The sequence below is a fragment of the Physcomitrium patens genome, chromosome 14, assembly GCF_059467195.1.
Source record: "Physcomitrium patens ecotype Gransden chromosome 14, ASM5946719v1, whole genome shotgun sequence".
Lineage (NCBI taxonomy): Eukaryota > Viridiplantae > Streptophyta > Bryopsida > Funariales > Funariaceae > Physcomitrium > Physcomitrium patens.
The window spans coordinates 1,344,556-1,364,452 of NC_143423.1; the positions used below are offsets into that span (position 1 = coordinate 1,344,556).

The following is a 19,897-nucleotide window of genomic DNA, read 5'->3' on the forward strand; positions in this document are numbered from 1 at the left end:
AAACTTCTATGGTTCAAACTATCTATACAATTATCTTATCTATATCCTATTACACTATACATATCTTTTTATATTTCTTTGCACATTACTAACATGTTTTGTATTCAATTCAATCTAATGCAAATTATTTGAATTGTTGTAGGCTTATCATCTAGATTCCATTTCTATTTGACAAATAATATTGTAAATCACAAGAATTTTTTTAACATTAAAAATCATAAAAATAAAGTCTTCAAAAATTTAATAGAATTTAGAGTCTTAATAAGTTTTTCTAAACTAAAAGACTAATCAAAACATGAAGAAGTTAGAATTTAAGATAATTTTCTTTAAATATTAATAAAATAAAAATTTATCAAATTTAAAAAATTAACTTGTTCTTTGATTAATATTTTCTAAAATTAAGATATAACTAAATTATTGAACTTATAACTTCTAGGCTCTTAAAATAAAAAAAAGATGAATTGGAATTATTTCAAATATATATATATATATATATATATATTGATTATTTTATTCATAATAAAAGGTAATAGAGAAGGATTATAATAATCAACTTCATGCAAAGAAATAAATTAATATAAAATAAAATAAGTATATTTAAAACTACTAAATTTTTTAATGAATAAAAAATAATTAGAATTATTCTAAATAAAAAAAATAAAAATGAAACAAAAAAGATTAAAATTTTGAAATTTTGAAAATGGATTAACTAAAAAAATCCAAAAAGAAGGGGTAGAGGAGCAAACTAGTGAATGTAGATTTTGACAAAGGTCTAAGGCTTAGATTTGAAGTAATGAAACAACTAAAGATAACAAGACCTCTATTTTAATTAGATATATTTATATTTATATTTATATGTATAAAAAAATTAGAATATAGATTGGAATGCTAATTTTAAATAATATTTATTCTGTCATTTAGTTTATAAATAAAAGATATAACATATTTATATTTTTGTTCCTACTTATACAAATTTTAAACAAATAATTCTTACATTATTCATTAATACAAAATTTTAATTTTTACATTAGTTGTAATCATTTTGTAGACACAATATAACATGATTTATTTACGTAATTATTTTTTGCATAAAATAACCTTGTTATAAAATATATCGAAATATTTACCAATCTCTTTTATTTTTGTTGATTTGTACAATAATCTTACCTTATCAAATTCTTAATAAAAAAGATGCTATTTATTATTTTTATATTTTTTTGATTACATGTTTATTCATTCATGTACTCTTGTTTGATTCTTTCAACTTTGACACTTTTATCTCTTGTAGAATACTAGTGGAAAAATATAAAAAAATTAAAGAACTATGAATTAATATTACTATTATTTAATTTTACAATCTAGTTAAAAAGATGCTTATTTGATTATATTTACATGTATTAGAGCCATTCTCATTTAAACAAAAATATTTATATAATAGAACCAAAATAAAATTATACAATACAATTCAAGAAGTTTTAACTTTTAATTTTTTTTTTCTATACTCATTGTATTTATGTATTAATTATAAGTAATTAGTTCCTTAAATTACATAACTACAAATATTGGTCTACTTATTTTTAATGGCAAAACCTAAAAACATTTTTTTTTTTTTTTTTTTTTTTTTTTTTCCTTTTTCTCTAACTAATATGTCACACATTTCTATTTCTTGCAATATTAATTTTTTTATTCATAAAATTACAGATAAATAAAAATTTATATTTTAAAATATAGTTATCTCTACATTTATATTTATATTTATATTATATTATGTGTAAGATTTATATGCATATATATATATATATATATATAGTAGATTACAAATTTTAAAAATATGTGGAGGTGTGTGGCATGGGGGTATCCACGCACTAAAAGGGGTGTCCACCCAGCAGTTTCCTTAAGTTATTCATATTTTGCACATTGACACGTGATATCAATCAAGGGCCTATGAGCGTGTAGCGGTTTTAGGAGGCGGGACATGATCGATACACGGGCGGTGCGGAGATGGGAACACAGGGCGCGGGGGTAGGGTTCGAGGGATCCCATAGCCGCGGGGAGCATGGGAATCGACAGGAAGGGAGGGAGAAAGCGCGGGCAAGGAAGGCGCAGCTGCTACTGCAACTCACTTGCTTTTGCTTTTCCTTCTTTTCTGGTGGAGGTTCACGGACCCCATTTACATTCTCGGCCCAATTTAGTGTGTGGGTTGCTGAGAGTGAGAGTGAGAGATTGATTGTGGGCAGGCTCTTGAGTGCGGTGGAGGGAGGGGTCCTGGATTTGTTGCGACATGGTTTGGAGGTGAGGGATTCCTCTGGTGTGTGTGTGTGGGTGGGTCTGGGATGCAGGAGAAGGAGATGGAGAAGGAGATGGATTTGGAAGCAGGAAAATGCTGCTTGATGTTTTTGTGATGTTACTGATTTTTTTGCATAGGAAACTGTTGGGACGATGAAGAGAATGATGATGACAATTGGGGTGGTGAGGGCGTGCGAGAGAGCGTTGGGTCGGTATGGCGCGCGTCTTGGTAATCGCCAGAGGACATGGAGAAGCGCGGCCGTCGAATTGAGTGGAACGCTGGTGATGCCGGTGAGGCATTTTGAAACCGGCTCGACCACTGGATCGGTTATGCAGGAGACGGAGACGGAAGTGTTGAAATCTCTCGTGGGTGGGATGATGAACCATGCGCGTGGGTTTCCGATCAAAGGTGACGGCGTTGAAATCCTGGGTTCGCCCTCGCAATTTTACAATGCGCTTCTTCAAGGAGTGCGGGACGCGCAATTCCGTGTTGTAATTGCCTCGCTCTACATCGGCACAGGGTCGCTCGAGCAAGAGCTGGTTTGCTCTCTGTGCTACTCATGCCATGTCCTTGCGTTGCATGTCTGATTTTTAGGATTGAGTTTACGATTTGTATATTCGTTGTTCATCAAAACTATCCGCCTTCTTGTTATAGGACAGCTTTGCTTACTTTGTCATCAGAACCCCAAATCTAGCAATCGTGTGAAGCTTGAACGAGATCATTTTTTTGGAGCTCTTGCAGTACATTTGGCTTGTTTGAAAATTAAGTTATCTCCAGTGTTCAACTGCATTTTCGCACTTCATTATTTAATATCATCAAGGACTATTTTGCTCTAGTTTATGGTTTGAGTTTTGAAGTAAACTATACTGAGGAGGCACAGAATAGCTCTTAAGGTCAGTAACGGCAGTTGGATGCCATTGCAGATTCGCTCGCCAGGAAACCGTCCCTGCAGGTCACTATACTTTGCGATGCTTTACGGACAACTCGACCCTTCAAAGAGTCCGAGAAGTATCCTTCAAGTGCTGCCATGTTATCCAACATCCTCTCGTCAGATAGGGTTGCTTGGCGAAAGTCAACCTCTAGGGATCGACCAAAGGAGCCCCTGCGGATTGGATTGTACCAAACCCCAATGTTGTCCAAAATGGTGAAAATGGTCCTTCCTGTTCGGGTTCAAGAAGTTTTAGGCGTATGTCACCTGAAAGCTTTCATCTTCGACGACAACATTATCATGACGGGAGCCAATATGAGCACTTCTTACTTCACGGTGCGCCAGGACAGATATCTATGTTTTCCGAACTGCAAGAACCTGGCATCTTACTTATGCTCCTTGATCAATACTGTGGCGTTGCACTCGTACAACTTGGATGAGTCAGGGCAGCTTCAGCCACGGTTTGCCCATTTGAATCCCGTCACAGAGTCCGAGTTGTTCGCTACTGAGTTTTCTGATGCAGTGAAGGAGTTGACGATGCCATCCTTGAGAACTGAGACACTGGAAGGAGTTGATACATGGGTATTTCCAACGGTCCAAATGGGACCTTTTGGAATCCGACAAGATGAGGAAGCCTTATTGTGGCTGTTGAAGCAGCTCCCCGGAGGCAGTGACATACATTTATCATCTCCCTACTTCAATTTGACACCTGAATACGAGGATGCATTACTGAAAGCTGCTCTAGAGAAAAACGTTACTGTCCTTACTTCCTCCCCAAAGGTGCATAATTGCCGACTCCGTTAAACTCTGTTAATTCAAAGCTCATGTATCTAAAACATCTACCTCTCTACTCAACATGAAGATGGAATGAAGGCAGTGATGCCTGCAAGTCTAGTTGAACTTTTCTTCTTAAGACGTAGAGATTACAGATTATGTGGTTTAAAATATGAGCGTCTTCGCCTTTATCCATGTACCACAACTCGTGCATCTTCATATTCTATGTTCAGACATGCTGGCACTGTTGATGTTCATTACTTTTTAAAGAGTAGCTTCTTCATCTTCGCAAATGTTTTCACTCACCCCTTTCGTCCGGCAACAGGCAAATGGCTTTTACGGCTCGTCGGGAGTCTCAGGTTGGATACCACTTGCATACTCACTTCTTGAGCAGGACCTCCACAACCGGGCGATGTCTATTTACGACAAGGAAATGAACATTATGAGCATACGGAATCCCAAAGGATTAATGATTTACGAGTACGAGAGGGCGGGGTGGACATTTCATGCAAAGGGTCTCTGGTGCAACTTACCTGGAGCAGAAGATGGGCCTAGTGTGTCCTTGGTCGGCAGTTCCAATTTGGGGTATAGATCCCGCGATAGAGACTTGGAAGCTCAGGTGTATCTCTTTACTCTAGCTCCACGTCTTCAACAGCAGTTGGAACGAGAGCGGGATGAGTTGTTTGTGGACGCTTCTCGAGTTACGTCAAGTATCTTCCAAGGGCCTGATCGACAAGGGGGCTTCTTCGCCTCGCTCGCTTTGAGGTTTATGAAACCATGGTTATAAAATGTGTAGAACTCGCCATGATTACCAGAAGAGAGAGGCATGGCCTTTTTGTTTCATCGTTCTTGTTATTCATTTAAATATAAGTTGTGATCAAATATACCACAAAGTTGCAGTTTATTGAGATGAAATGCAGCACCTGGAGGAGACACGTGCATAGGTGAATTGCATACTCTTTCAGTGCCATCAAATCTTTTGGACACAGTATTTAGTTGATTTCTGAACAGAGTTACCGTTTATATTGACGAGCCAACATCATGTGGATGACTTATACAAAATATATTAAATTTACTTGCTGCAGTCACGAGCAGTCTATATTATGCAATCACAGTAGTGCAGGTTGCGCATTAATTGTTAAGTGCTACGCACAGGTTTTCTGTAGCGGTGCCTCACACCAGGAAAAGGATTTTTGAGGGAATGAATCAACTTGCGACTAATGTAATGTTGTCTCATGTTTAAAGCTAAAAATGATGGATTGCCCAATGACATGATATCGCTAACACCACCAAGGCTAGCTTCCTCGTTCACAACAACAGTAAGGTCTGATGCAGTAGCAGTTGCTGCTTTAGCAGTAGCAGTTGCTGCTTTAGCAGCAGCAGTTACAGCGGCCGCTGTCTTGGCAGCATGGTCGATCGCTTTGTAGACTCTGAACTATATGAGCTGAGCAAGATAAGCAATTGTTGTGCAACAGGTTACTGTTGCACAAAAAGATTACTAGGAATGAACAATTGTGTAGTATGTGTTGAGAGCATTAAATGTGGTGGGTGTTTGGAACGTAGTGGGGAGAAACTGTTTTTCTCTCCTTCTCTTTGTATATGTGAGATAACCATATCAATATACTCTCTCTTATGTGCGTGTTTTTGTACATATTATTTCTAACTACTCTTATGTCTCTCCAAACATTCTCAACACATTATTAGCACAATTGTTCTTATGCACCAGTCTTGGTTCTTAAAAACTTATGTGCACTTTATTCTTCACTTTCTCCTCATTTTTTTATTTTTTTTAATTTTTTTCTTCCTCCTAACTTGCTGTTGCTGCTGTGTTGTGTTGCTCTTATATTGCACCCTATCTTGCTGCTCTGCTACACCCTATCCTGCTACTGTGTTGTGTTGCTGCTGTGTTGTTGTTGTATTGTGTCCTATCCTACTATTGTGTTGCATCCTATCTTCCTATTGTGCTATTGTTGTGCTGTGCTGTGCTGTGCTGTGCCGCATCCTACCATCGATTGCCGCACACTGCCACACCTTGCCTATCGCAGACCCTTATTTTTTTGAAAAAAAAAAAAAAAAAAAAAAAAAATCTCCTTAAGTTTTTAACATTTTTGATTTTAAGTTTCAACTTCATCATTTTATTTGGCTTTATATTTCATGGTGCATTTTACTCAATCTTTTTTACTTGATCTTGTATTTTTGTTCACAGATTTATTTATAATGAGTGCTTCAACATCTTCAACTATGTCTACTATGTTTCTAACTATACCACTCCATTCCAACATTTTCATACTCTTCTATTTCCACTATTGGCTGTTAATGGAAAGAATTATCTATTATGGGAAAAAATGGCTAAAGCAAATTAATTTTCATAACAACTCTCGGATGCAATTCTATTTGAAGAATTTCCTATTGTAAGTACTTCAATTCCTCTTGATATCTATTGGAAAGCACTTCTTCTCTTTTATCATCATCTTGTACCCGCATTGCAACATCAATATGATTTGTAGATGGAAGATCGTCCCAAGCTTTGGGAGAATCTTAAATCCACGTTTGGTCATGAAAAGACTATTTTCCTTTCACATGCACATCATAATTGGACACATTTATGTATCTTGGATTTTCCAAATTTAAATGCTTTCAACAGTAAAATGTATTGTATTGTTTCACAACAACAATTATATAGACAAAGCATCTCTAAAAAAGAAATGGTTGAAAAAATTCTCTCTACATTTCCTCCCGCATTTGCTGTGCTTGTACAACAATATAAGAATATGAAATTTCAAAGTCATTCTGATCACATGTCCTATCTACCTCTTGCAGAAAAATAAAACAAGCTATTCTTGCATAATGGAGAAGCTCATGCAATTGGAACCACGATTCTACAATCTCATGCACTTAATATTTCAAAGTTTAAGAAAAAATTATACAAAAATAAAAAAAATACTCATAAGCACCAAATTAGTCATGATCGTGACTATTTCTACCTATATAAAAAGAATAAATGTTTTGTAATTAATTATAGTAGAAAATAAAAATCAAAGATGCATTCTTGCCATAAATATGGAATGATTGGATATTTGACACATATATGCTGTATTTCAAAATACTTTGTTAAAATGTTCCAAAAAAATAAGAAACTTGAAGCTAAGGCTCATGAAGTTCATACCATAGATGCATCCATAGACTCAATTGGTGTTGATGATTTAGAGGTTTATATAAATGATAAAACCTCTTATGATGAGTCAAATAATGCACTCATTGATTCTACAACAATACATATTATTCTGCAAGATAGACGATTTTTTACTAAAAAATCTTCAATTTAGCAAACTAGAAATTTAATGACTATGGCTGAAGAGGGAACAACAATGGTAAAATTGCCTACGAGATCCATCATAAAATATAAACATGCAATGTTTGTACCCTCAGCACATCGGAATCTAATTAGCTACCAAGATATGCATGCCAATAGTTATTACTTCTCAACTGCAATTCTAGATAGGTGGGAGGTTTTGGTTCTTGTACAAAACCATAAAGTTGTAGAAAAATTCTTTGCTATAAAAAATGGTTTATATTGGATTGCAATCTAGCCTCTTATTATATTTAATTTTACATCATCTATCACAAAGAGTCTTGTTTTTCTTTGGTATAGACAATTGGAACATCTAGAATCTACATTCTTTTGGAAGATAATTCTATATATATATATATATATATATATATATATAGACATAATTTAAGACCTGCAAATACATATTCTATAGAATTATGTTGTGCATATATGCAAGGTAAGATGATTGTTCGGCCTTCAATTTGGAAACTCCCATGAGAGTTACCACCAATGCTTGAGAAGTTGCATGGTGATATTTGTAGTCCTATTAATTCAATATCAAGACCATTTTGTTATTTTTTGGTCCTTATTGATGCATCAGGCAAACAATCACATGTTTCATTATTATCAATCTAAAATATAGTAATTTCCAATCTTATATCTATTCTTATTTATTTTCAAGCATATTTTCTTGATTATCCTATCAAAACGTTGTGTATGGACAATGCAAAAGAATTCATATTAAAGTCTTTTAAAGACTATTATACTGCAATAAGGATTAAATTGATATATTGTGTTCTATATAAATATACTAAAAATAGACTTGCAATTTCATTTATAAAGCATATACAACTCATTACCTGGCCACTCCTTCTTTACGCAAATTTACCTGCATCTATGTAGGTTCATGCAATTTTGCATGCTGCACTATTAATATACCTCTCTCTTTATTTTTTTGAAATTATTACACTATAAGAACTCATTTTAGGTTGTATTCCAAATGTATCTTATGTATGGATGTTTGGTTTTTGTGCTTGGGTTTCAATACCAAAACCTCAATGACAAATAATTGGAATTCATCGATAAGAGGCCATATATATTGGTTTTGATTCATCAAACATTATTTGTATTATTGATCGATCAATAAGCATATTATTACATGCATATTTTTAAAATTATCATTTTGAAGAGAATTTATTCTTATTTCTTTGAAAAAGAGTATTTAATCAACAAAGAAATACAATACTTATATTTGGAGTACAAGAAACATTTACAATGAATCTTGATCCTAAAACATCTTTGGCTGAAATTGAAGTTGCAAAAATTTTGTATCTAAAATGGATTGCAAATGGAAGACTTCATAGCTTCAATGATATTCTTTGGATTACAAGACTTCTAATTAATGAAGCTCAAAATGAACTTCATCAAATTACAATATCACTAAGTAATATACCTCAAGTTAAAACATCAAAAACTAAATGGATTTGTGGACCAGATTAGCAACCATGAAAGAAGACTATAATATGTGGTGATTTAGATATTATTTTTATGAAAGTTCCTACTAGATCTTTAGAACCATTAATTAATGATGATATGTCCATATAAATTATACATTCACTTTATATAATAAAAAATCTTGAAATTAAGAAGAATAAAACCAAATTGAGTATAGAATTATGTATTCTATATTATGTTACAAATAACATTTGAGATAGACCATCTATTATAATAAATGAATCATTTGCATTCATGATTGCAGAAGCTTTTTTTTTACAAGAAAGTGGATCCTGAAACTTAAACCATCTAAGAAGCAATGCATCACTCTGATTGGTTAAAATAAAAAACTCCTATCAAGGAAAAATATGCTTCTTTGCATAAGAAGAAAGTCTTTGGTCCAATTGTGGACACTCTTATTTCTTGCTCTATAGGATATAAGATAGTATTAGTATATAAGTAAGATGCTAAGAGTCAAATAATCCACTATAAAGCTCATCTTGTTGTCCAAGATTTATCTAATAGTTTAGCATTGATTATGAATCTATATATTTTCTAATTATGGATTCAATTATATTTCAATATATTATTAAAATAGAAGTTAATGCCACCTTTGAGATGCATCTCATGGATATACTAACTACATATTTATATAATTTTCTTAACACACATATTTATATGAAAGTTCCACTTGATTTGACAACAAGAACTCCAAATGCACTTGCTCTAGGATAATATTGTGCTATTAAATTATACAAGGCCCTATATGATCTAAAACAATCTGGATGCATGTAGTATCAACGTTTCAAAGATTATTTAATTACAAATAAGTTTGTAAGTGATTCTCTAATCCCTTGTTTGTTTATTAAATGAGATAAAATTGGTTTTGTGATCATTGTTGTATATGTTGATGATTTTAATCTTGTATATACTAAATTTGCATGCATTGTAGCTACTAATCTATTTATCTATGAATTTGAGATGAAAATGCTTAGAAAAATAACTTTCTGTATTGGTCTTCAAATTATGCATCTCACAAATGGTAGCAATTTTTTCTACCAACTAATGTATATTAAATAAATCTTGTAGAGATTCAATATGATGGATACTTATTCATTATTAATACCAATGATTGGACATGATTGTAATGGTCATGATCCATACTATCTAAGCAAGAAGGATGAAAAAATATTGGAAGATCAATATCCATACTTCATTATAATTGGAATACTTTTATATTTAGTTACATCTACAAGACGAAATATTACATTTATAATTAGTGTTCTTGTAAGACACAATGCATGTCCAATACTATGACATTGGAATGACATCAAATATTAATTACATTATTTAAAAGGTTATTAAAGTTTTGGAATTATACTACATATGATTTTTAGATCCAAAATTGATTGGATATTCTAATGCAAAATATAAATTTGATATTATAACAATTAAATCTCAAATAGGTTTTAATAAGGCAATAGCTGTTGATCTTATAAGATAATAAAAAAAATATAGATCATAATTCTATATATATTTTATGTTATATAAATATTATGATGAGCAAAGAGGAGTATTAAAAGCATTAAATGTAGCTTCGGTCTCCATAATATTTACTATAGTTTATAGTAAATATTGTAGCTATAGTATTTGAAATGTAATAAAAAGAAACTATTTATCTTCTTCCATTTTTTTTATATATATGAAATAACCATATGAATATACTCTCTCTTGTGTGTATTTGCATATTTTTATACACATTACTTCTAAGTACTCTTATGTCTCTCCAAACATTTTTAATATGCATGTAATGGCTTGACCAATATACAAGACATTAAATATTCAACTGTTTGTTAATGACATAAGTTCATGTCAACAAAGTATATTTTAAAAAATTGACTTTAAAAAATCTTATAATACTATCTAAGTTACCAAAGTCATATGATGCGATGATTGACTATTTTCACAACAAAAAATTTTCCACTTCTGCCACAAGCTTCATTCTATGCATGGTTTTATAAAAGTCAGTCCAGACAACTGTAAAGTTGTTGAACATATAATTATTTTTACTACTTTTTCCTACTTTCTTTTTTTGTTCAACTTATTTATTTAATTGGCATGAGGTATAGTTTTACTTCAAAAATTTATTTCTTAAACATAAGATGGAAAGATACCTGCAAATATAAAGTGTTAAAATTAAGAAAGATCAAAAACTCTACTTTTATGCAATGTCACTAGAATAATATAGAATTATTCATTCACATGTATAGCGCATTTGTATATGTAGAAAAAAGTGATGTTCATGTAAATTGTGAAAACATGAAGGATAGGCCGAAGTTTTTAGCTAAGTCTGTCTTCCCAAGTAATGATTTGCACTGCAAAGCTCTCTACATAATGTTGTCTTGAACAATTGAAAGGAATGTACAAAATGACTGTCCTAAAATAAAACCTTGTCATATAGTTATGAAAGCTAGAAGATTTATACTAAGCAGTTACTTCTTCTTGGCAAACAAACTAAGAAATGGATGCTACCTACAGGGTTTGTAATTTAAAGGGTGTCTTTGTTGCAACTTGAGAGATAACATCCATGACCAATGCTTGCAATATTGATGCTTTAATTTTCTTAGATTGATCATTTTTCTACAATTTTTTAAAATTCTTTTATTAGTAAATTATATTTTATTTATGATTTAGAATGAATAAAATTATGTATATATATATATATATATATATATATATGCAATCAAATCTTGATGAAGGTTGTCTTAACATAAGTTATTTTATTCTATTTGTTAATATTTTTGTACTCCATAAAACATTACAAGACTAATAGTTAAATTGTTCAAAGTTAATTTTTTATACTTTCTCTAATATTAAGTATAACTTGATGAAAATTGGATTTCTCGTTTATTAGTCAAATATACTAAAAAAATTCAATTGAACAGATAATACAAGTAGGATTTCTAATCAATGCAAGTAGAAATCTTTTCTTCATTGTAAGTAGAGATAATAGGAGTCTTTTCATCAATTTGTAACAACTAGAGATATTGGGGCTTTCTTGTCATTCCAAATAGGATTACAATGCACTTCTAAACATATTAAAAAATTTGCATCCAAATATCATAATAGAGATAGACTTATAAATTAAATAAAAGATTTGAAGTCTCCACACTATGATTTAATGGATTTAACACCGTGGAGATTATTGCATGTGATTGATTATATATAAGGATGAACTTAGTAAAGTACATTACTCTTATTTCTAATAAATCAATATTATAAATTAAACATCTTTATTTATAATGTAATCAAGTTTATTTATTTATTTATTTTTCTGAATTTTCTTATAGATATGTGATATTTAGACTAATTGGACCATTATAAGCCCAAATTTGTAAATCAATTTTTAATTGAAGTTGTATTTTAGGAGAAATGAATGCCAAAAAATTCAAAATAATTCTAATTTTTATTTTTTTTCGTACTCATATCTATCAAAATAAAACTTTGATTGGAAATTGTTTTGCACATTTGTACTCGAAATAATCCAATTATTCTAATTTATATTAAATTTAATTCAATTACTATTATAATAATAATTATTATTTTTTAATAAATTTATTTTTCATCCATTATTATTGCAATACTTATTATATGCTTATATTGATTATAGATTTGATTTTATAAGAGTATATTTAATTTAGTAGGATATTATATAAAATAAATCATCAAATGGTATATTAATTTAATGTATAATTTATGATGTAATGTTAAAATTTAAACTTAAAATTTCTTGTAAGATTACTCTATAATATTACAATTTATATTTCTATCAACTTCTAACTCTACTTAGTTCTAACTAAAATTTATATTTGTAATTTTATAAGTGTTATATATCTATAACTATATTTTGGATAAGTAATGCATATTTTCAACATATCAGTTCTAGTGAATGCAGCAAGGCCACATGTACCTAGTAATAGAGTGAAGTATTAGAAATTAATTTTTGAGTAGATATAATTGATTGTAAAGCATTATGAGAGGAAAAGAAATGGTGAAAAAACTATGACTAATCATGCATTGGAAATATGAATATCTTCTTATGTAGGATTTTTAGTTTAAAAAATATTTATTTTTAGATTTTTTTTAAAAAAAATATTTATTTTTTACTATGTTGAAGTTTATCAATAAAAAAAAAAAAAAAAAAAAAAAAAAAAAAAAAGAAGAAAAAGACAAAATGTTGACTAGTTGAAGATGCTACTCATAAGTGGATTCAAGTGATATAAGAGATAAATGCTACATCAATGAGAGACATAACTATTTCAATGGCTAAGAGATTTTATGCTAGAATTATGAAGCAATTCTTGACCATAGATAACAATATCAATGTTTGAAAATTTTCTTTTAGACTTTGAATAGAAGATATGTCTTACACAAAACAAAAAAAATATTATTATTACTTGATAGTTTTTTAGGCCACAAAATTGTGAATATTGGAGCATGAATCAATATTTTAAGATTGGAGTTTTTGCCAACAAATACTATGAGTTGTTATCAACCAATGGACACCAATATTATATCATTTAAAGCACAATATCAAAAGGATTTTATTTGAAGATCAATTAATGTTTTAATGTCAAATATGTAGCCTAAAATTCATATGTATGATGCAATTACTATGATAGTAAAAGCATGACATATTAATGTCTAAGCTAATACTATATAACATTATTAGAGATATATTGGTTTATATTATAAAATTGATTTAAATGATAATACTAGGATTCTAGTGCTTAATCCTATTAGAAAGATCTATGATCTACTTCAATAACTTTTAGACTTATTATTTAGAATTAAAAACCAACTTACTATAGGTGTTGTGGAATATATTCAATTTGAAGTAGAATTTGATTTGAATGTAAGTCCTAATGATGATATAAAAGAAGAAATTAAGAACCAAATGTTTCCTTCAATTAGTATTGAAAAAGATAATAAATTTATATTAGAAGTTAAATAACGATCTATTACATATTTAAATGTAGCATCAAGTATTACAAATATTTTTTTTGTATTTGAAACAACATACTAATGATACTAGTAGTTTGTTAGAAAAATTTCTAAGCTTAGAAAAAGATATTTTAAGCTTCTATGGCTAACAAATAAAGAATCAATCTTCACTTATTTATTATTTTTAATAAGTAATATTTTTTTTGTTGTTTTGTACTGTAATAAAATTTTAATAGTTGTACTTTAAATTTATTTATTAAATAATAGTTATTTTTTATAAATTATTTACATATGACTATAATTTTTTTAAAGGTTAATATTTTAATATCTCTATTAGTTATAAAAATGGTATTTCCAAGGCATAATCTTTATAGAGGTTTGACTATACATATATTTTTTATATTTCTTGTTATACATAATGTTAATATATTTTAAAGTATTTTATTTTATTGTGATATATAAGATTAGTAGCTATTTTATTTATTCTTTAAAAAAAATTCATCTATTATTATTATATTGATATTTTTCTTAAGTCAAGTAAAATGAGATAGTAAAATAAATGCCAAGATAATTTATTTAAAAAAATTATTATTTGAAATATAAAAGATATAATTAATCTTATATGATATAATGTTGTAAATTCATTTATCTTTTAAATATTCTAATCGCTTACTAAATGAGACTTAATATATTATAAATTGACCAAATTAAACTGCCCTAAGATTTTATAATTCAATAATCAGTTGTATATGTAATATGCTTTTTTAATAAACAATCTAATACAATCTCTAAAGATTTGAAAATTATTAATTTTATTTTAATAATTTTTAAAGTTTATAAATGATTTATTTTAATTATATATTTTGATTAAATATATTATATCACATTAGTAGTATTGAAGAAAAGAAGTCTAAAAGCTACAAACATTTAGCATTAGCAAGGTTTGCACACACAAAGAAGTGTGGAGTAAGATATTTCTCACTTCCAACATCCATTACTTATAGAAGGTGGCTGCTATCCTAATGAACAACTTCCATCCTTAAATAAATACATCTATCCAATATTCTATTGAGGCTTTGCATTGCTATCTTATCTATCATAGTAACATCTTTTAATCCTTTATTATCTTTCGACTATTAGCAACTTACTATGGTTTAACTTTATGTGGTGGCAAGTATGTAAGATCTTGTTGATCTTCAACAAGTAATTTGTACTTGCAAGAAATTAAAAAAAATTCTTATAAAAAATAATGTTTAACTTGTGTCTTGTATTGTCTTATTTTATTATTTTATTATTTTTTAATAGGATTTATAGGTATTCATTAAGTATTTTTTGATATTATATCTTAAATAATATCTATTATATAATATTGATAAGTATTTTTCTTTATAAAAAAATCATGAAATAGATAGTTTGATATTTGTGTTATATTCCATTTATTTAAAAAATGCCATAAGTACCTTAGAATTATTGAAATTGTGATTGTTAAAAAGTATTCTTAATTTTTTTTAATTTTAGTTATCTACAAATATAATCATTTATAAAAGTCTACTTAGAAATAAAATTTAAAATAGTTATGAAATGTTAAAAGAAAAAAATCTAAAATTGTAAAAAATTCATATGTTCTAATCTTTAATTATGGTTATTGTTCTATTTTTTAAGTATACAAATTAAGCATGGTTTTAATTAATTAAAATTTTTAAATTCTATTAATTTTTTTTTACTTAGTATTTTTTATTTTTAAATCTCTGAAATCTTATACATATCAACATTTAATGTTAGGAAAAAAAAATGCAAATATTGTAGGATGTGATAAGTTTATAAGTCAAATTTGAATATAAGTACTATAACACCTTTTGGCCTTTTCTTTCTAAACAACCTTAGAAATATATAAATTTATTATTTAAAATACCAATCTTCTAATTGATGTTTTTTTCTATATCAAATTATCTTTATTGTTTTTAGATTCTAATTTATACATCAATTAAATGCCATCTTCTATACTTTGGCTATTGTTTCTATTGAAATTTTTTAATGTGATATTGTTAATAGGTTCTATAATCATTTTCAAATTTTCCTAGATGTCTTTTGTCTTGTGTTTATTCTCTAGTATGGATCCATATTAGAATCTTGTTTATGTTTTTGGTTTGAATTTATCTAACTACAAAGATCCAAATCTATAATTATAAAAATACTTAAAATTATTATATTTATATAAGTAAAATATTATCATTAAATTTATTATAATTCTTTATTATATTTATTTTTAATTTATTAATTAATTTATCTTTTTTATTCATTAATTCTCGATCTAAAAGTTTTTATTGTCTAATATTACTCTTAAAGGGGGGGAAACAAAAAATATATACAAACAAAAAGCCTCATTTTATTTTTATTTTATTATGTCTTTCTTGAGTTTTTTTTGGTTTTTTTGGTTTTTTTTTGTTTTGTTTTGTTTTTTATTTATTTATTTATTTATTTATTTATCTATAAATAAGAGTGCTTCTAATACTTCTAATACATTAATAGCTTTGTTTATCACTATTTAAAATTTGTTTGATCTGTTGGATTTTTTTTTTAATTATAAAATTTGATAATTAAAGAATGTTGCAAAAATAAATTTAAGATTATTGCTTGATTTTAACAATAATAAGAATTTGGGTGGATCTTTATAGCATGGAAGTAGTTTAGTACAATGTTATTGATTTTACTATGGACTGTTCTTTGTCTTTGTATTTAAACTCTAATATTTGGGAGATTAGAGTTTTAATACAGAAGCCATATAATATGTTATATGTATGAGAAACTCAAATTCCATACTTCTTAACACCCATTAGGAAATAAATCTCAATGAGAACAATTTGACTCTTAAAACTAGTTGTTCCTAATAATCTATATCTTTGAATTCTTAAGACAAATTCTTAAAAACTGTTAGAATCTACCCTAATCTCTACATCTAATTTAATTTTTTTAAGATTTGTTTTAGCCTCAAATACTATTGTAAAACCATAAGAAAATCATGAGCATCTAGAAGCAAAACCTTAAACAAGATCACGTTGGTGTTGCACAGGTGCCCTCACACCTGGTTTTTTCTACCCAACATATCAATGCTCTCCATATTTCAGCCATTTGGAGTCTCCATGGATGAGGGTATTGCATAGCTTTCATAGCCATCATCTACAACTGTATGCTACGAAACCCTAAAACTACTAATAAATTAAATGCAAGGTCTCTGATGTTAAAGACCTTCATAATGAGCACCCTCATTCACTTGATTCTGAGTGAATCATCTAGCTCTGCTGCACTAACGCTGATAACTCCATTCGAGTTCATTCTCTGCAACTTTGTGTTTCAATAAATGACCTTGATAAATACAATTAACAACAGATGTAGTGACTACGGGTTGGGGTGATTGGTAGACGGTGATCTTCATCGCCGTGCAGGAGTAAGGAAAATGTCCATACCTAGCTTCCTCTTCAAATACTATCTATCCGTACTGGATAAGACAACCCAGAAAAAATTAACCGTTAGCAATGTACAGTTTAATGCTTGCAAAGGAACATTGGATTTTAACATTATTCTTCAGTATTATAACCAACAGTTGACAAAAGTCTCTTTGATTTACCACACAAGGGTGTCTAGAATTTACAATACGTTCCCAGCGTCGAAGAAGATCTCATTCCCACGAATATGATAGACTAATTCTAGGGATACAAGATAGGAGCAAACAACTTAGCACAGCACAGCATTCCATAGTCTAGCTTGAACCATAAATTTCAATTACTTGAGCGATTAGAGGCAACAGAAAGCAGTTCAGTACAATCACTAAAGACCATCAACCTGTGCCAATGAGGATATTAGACTAACACTTCAACATGTACTTGGATACAAATACACGACCAATATAAACAATTACCTATGTTCTAGTGCTTGCTGAGCAGTGATTCTTTGCTTCGGGTCGTACGTGAACATTCACTCGCTTGAGGAAACAAAATGCGAAAGGGCTGAGGAGGAGAGTACTGGTATTCAACATAATCAGGGAGGGAGGTCATATCTGGCTTCTCGAGGAGTTCCAAACACTGCAAAGATCTTACCCAGTTGATCAATGTCGCTGGAACCCTGAGGATAGCAAAACAAGTGACAGTACGCTGATCCTTACATGTTTCTCACTACCATTTTTCTAAAAGATGCTTGGATATGAGGTTGTTATAGTGCAAGGCAATGAGATGAGTTAGTGATGAGATGGCACACCCAAACCTAGCATCATGCAATAAGAAAAGCTGTAGAAAATCATGGCACTACTGGAAGATACACGTAGACATTGCAGCAAACCGAGCTTATCCACAACCCATTCTTGATCCTACCTGAAGAAAAGGTCGACGAAGGATGAGCTCTGCGAAAATGCATGCCGCGGCTCAAACGTTTACACCTGATCCATACATTATGGAGCCGAATAGCAGCTCAGGTGCATGATACCACCGAGCAAAGACCTGTTTTCGCGTAGTTTTTAGAATTCGATTAAGATACCCGATAAGCATTGATACCCGAAATATATAAATCAGTGTCAAGTTCTGACAATGGATCATCCGCAATCCGACTCAGAGAACTTAAAAGAGGAATATTATGCTGCAATTGAAAAATTCTTTAACTGCACATCAACTTGAATTTGAAAGCGACATTCACATTGCTTTCTAGATTGCCCGATCACAACTACTAGTACAAACTGGCACAAAACTTCTAAAGTATAAATATCACTTTAAAAACTTGACGGAAGCAAAGACACTGGTATTTGTACATGACGGTACACATCATGACATCTGAATCATATCAATGCATTATCTACATTAGAATCAAACTTTATCACGTGAATCGCCAGATGTACTATACTTCCATTGTGAATCACGTGTAAGTCTATGTTTCAACTCACTATCAGTCATGCAGCTCACATATACCAAGTGATTGGATATCGTATCCAACAACGACAAACTTGCAAATGTCTCCTATCCCCTTCTTGCATTTCTTTGTGTAATTTCTTTCCTTACCTTCAACTTCCCTAAGTTCTCTCAAATTTTGGATTTGAAAGTTCATACTTCTTAATGTGAATCATGAGGACTTGAGTTCTCATTTATACTTTGCCATAGTTGTTGAACTCCTTAATTAAGATCTGCATTGCCTTAGTATCCTTAGAAGTGACTTGCAATCACTCAACAAGAAATCCATTTAAAAAAGGCTAATCAATTAGGTCTAGTTACTCAAAATCTTGTATCTACTTCATACAAGTTTCTTAAGGTTTTTCTCTATAAAATCTCTTTGAGTTGGAATCCTTCAAAATCTTTTGTCTCTTGAGAACTTCTTCCACTATAATCTTTTAGAACATGTTTTCTTTAATTTTTTCTAAGTAGTATTCTTCCTATCATCATATTTTTCCCCTTTTGGTATTATTTGGAGTTCTTCTATATTTTTGACTCATAAAATAAATCTTTTATTATTACATAGGATTGTGACCTTCCTCCACTTTGAAATGAAGATATCTCCATCTTCTTAGTAATTCTTATTTCTCCCTTAACTTGTATCAAAGAATCACCTTAATGATTATTGATTGATTTTGTTGTGGTCCTTGGTCTTCTATAGTTACTTACTTTTTTATTAAAAGATATGACTAATTCTTGTACATATCTTAAATTTCTTTTATTTATCCATTAGAACTCATATAAATGATAACCTTTGAAAGTACACAAGTATTGAATTCTTCTTACATCCATATATTTTTTATTAAATAATTATCTCTACTTGATCCATGGTTTGATTCCACACCTCCTCCTAAGATAGAATCCTTGCCTTTTCTTTGTAGAAGTCTTTTATATCCTCTTCAAATTTCCTAACGATACTTACATACAAACCAAATATCACTTCAATCTCTTAGATTTTTCTAAGACATACAAATTCTTATATAAAATTCTTTCAATTTTATAAGGACTTGCCTATTTTTGAATCCATTTAGAAATGAGATATGTTAGAAAAGTGAGATTACTTGTATTCAACCACATCTTGTCTCTTTTTACATAATGCATATTTTTCA

At 29.7% G+C, this 19,897-nt stretch overlaps 1 protein-coding gene and 1 long non-coding RNA gene across 2 annotated transcripts; one reads left to right on the forward strand and one right to left on the reverse strand.

Moving 5' to 3' along the window:
• Positions 1–1,848: 1,848 nt before the first annotated feature.
• On the forward strand, positions 1,849–5,098 carry LOC112291414 (uncharacterized). Its single transcript, XM_024538764.3, has 5 exons — positions 1,849–1,854; positions 1,966–2,292; positions 2,425–2,826; positions 3,195–3,995; positions 4,315–5,098. The coding sequence occupies exons 1-5, from the start codon at positions 1,849–1,851 to the stop codon at positions 4,774–4,776; spliced, it is 1,998 nt and encodes a 665-aa protein (XP_024394532.1). The 3' UTR covers positions 4,777–5,098.
• An 11,580-nt stretch (positions 5,099–16,678) lies between these two features.
• LOC112291719 (uncharacterized) lies at positions 16,679–18,391 on the reverse strand. Its single transcript, XR_016506194.1, has 2 exons — positions 17,735–18,391; positions 16,679–17,314 (listed from the first exon to the last, which is right to left on the reverse strand). It is a non-coding gene; the product is annotated as an uncharacterized LOC112291719 (long non-coding RNA).
• Between the last annotated feature and the right edge of the window lie 1,506 nt (positions 18,392–19,897).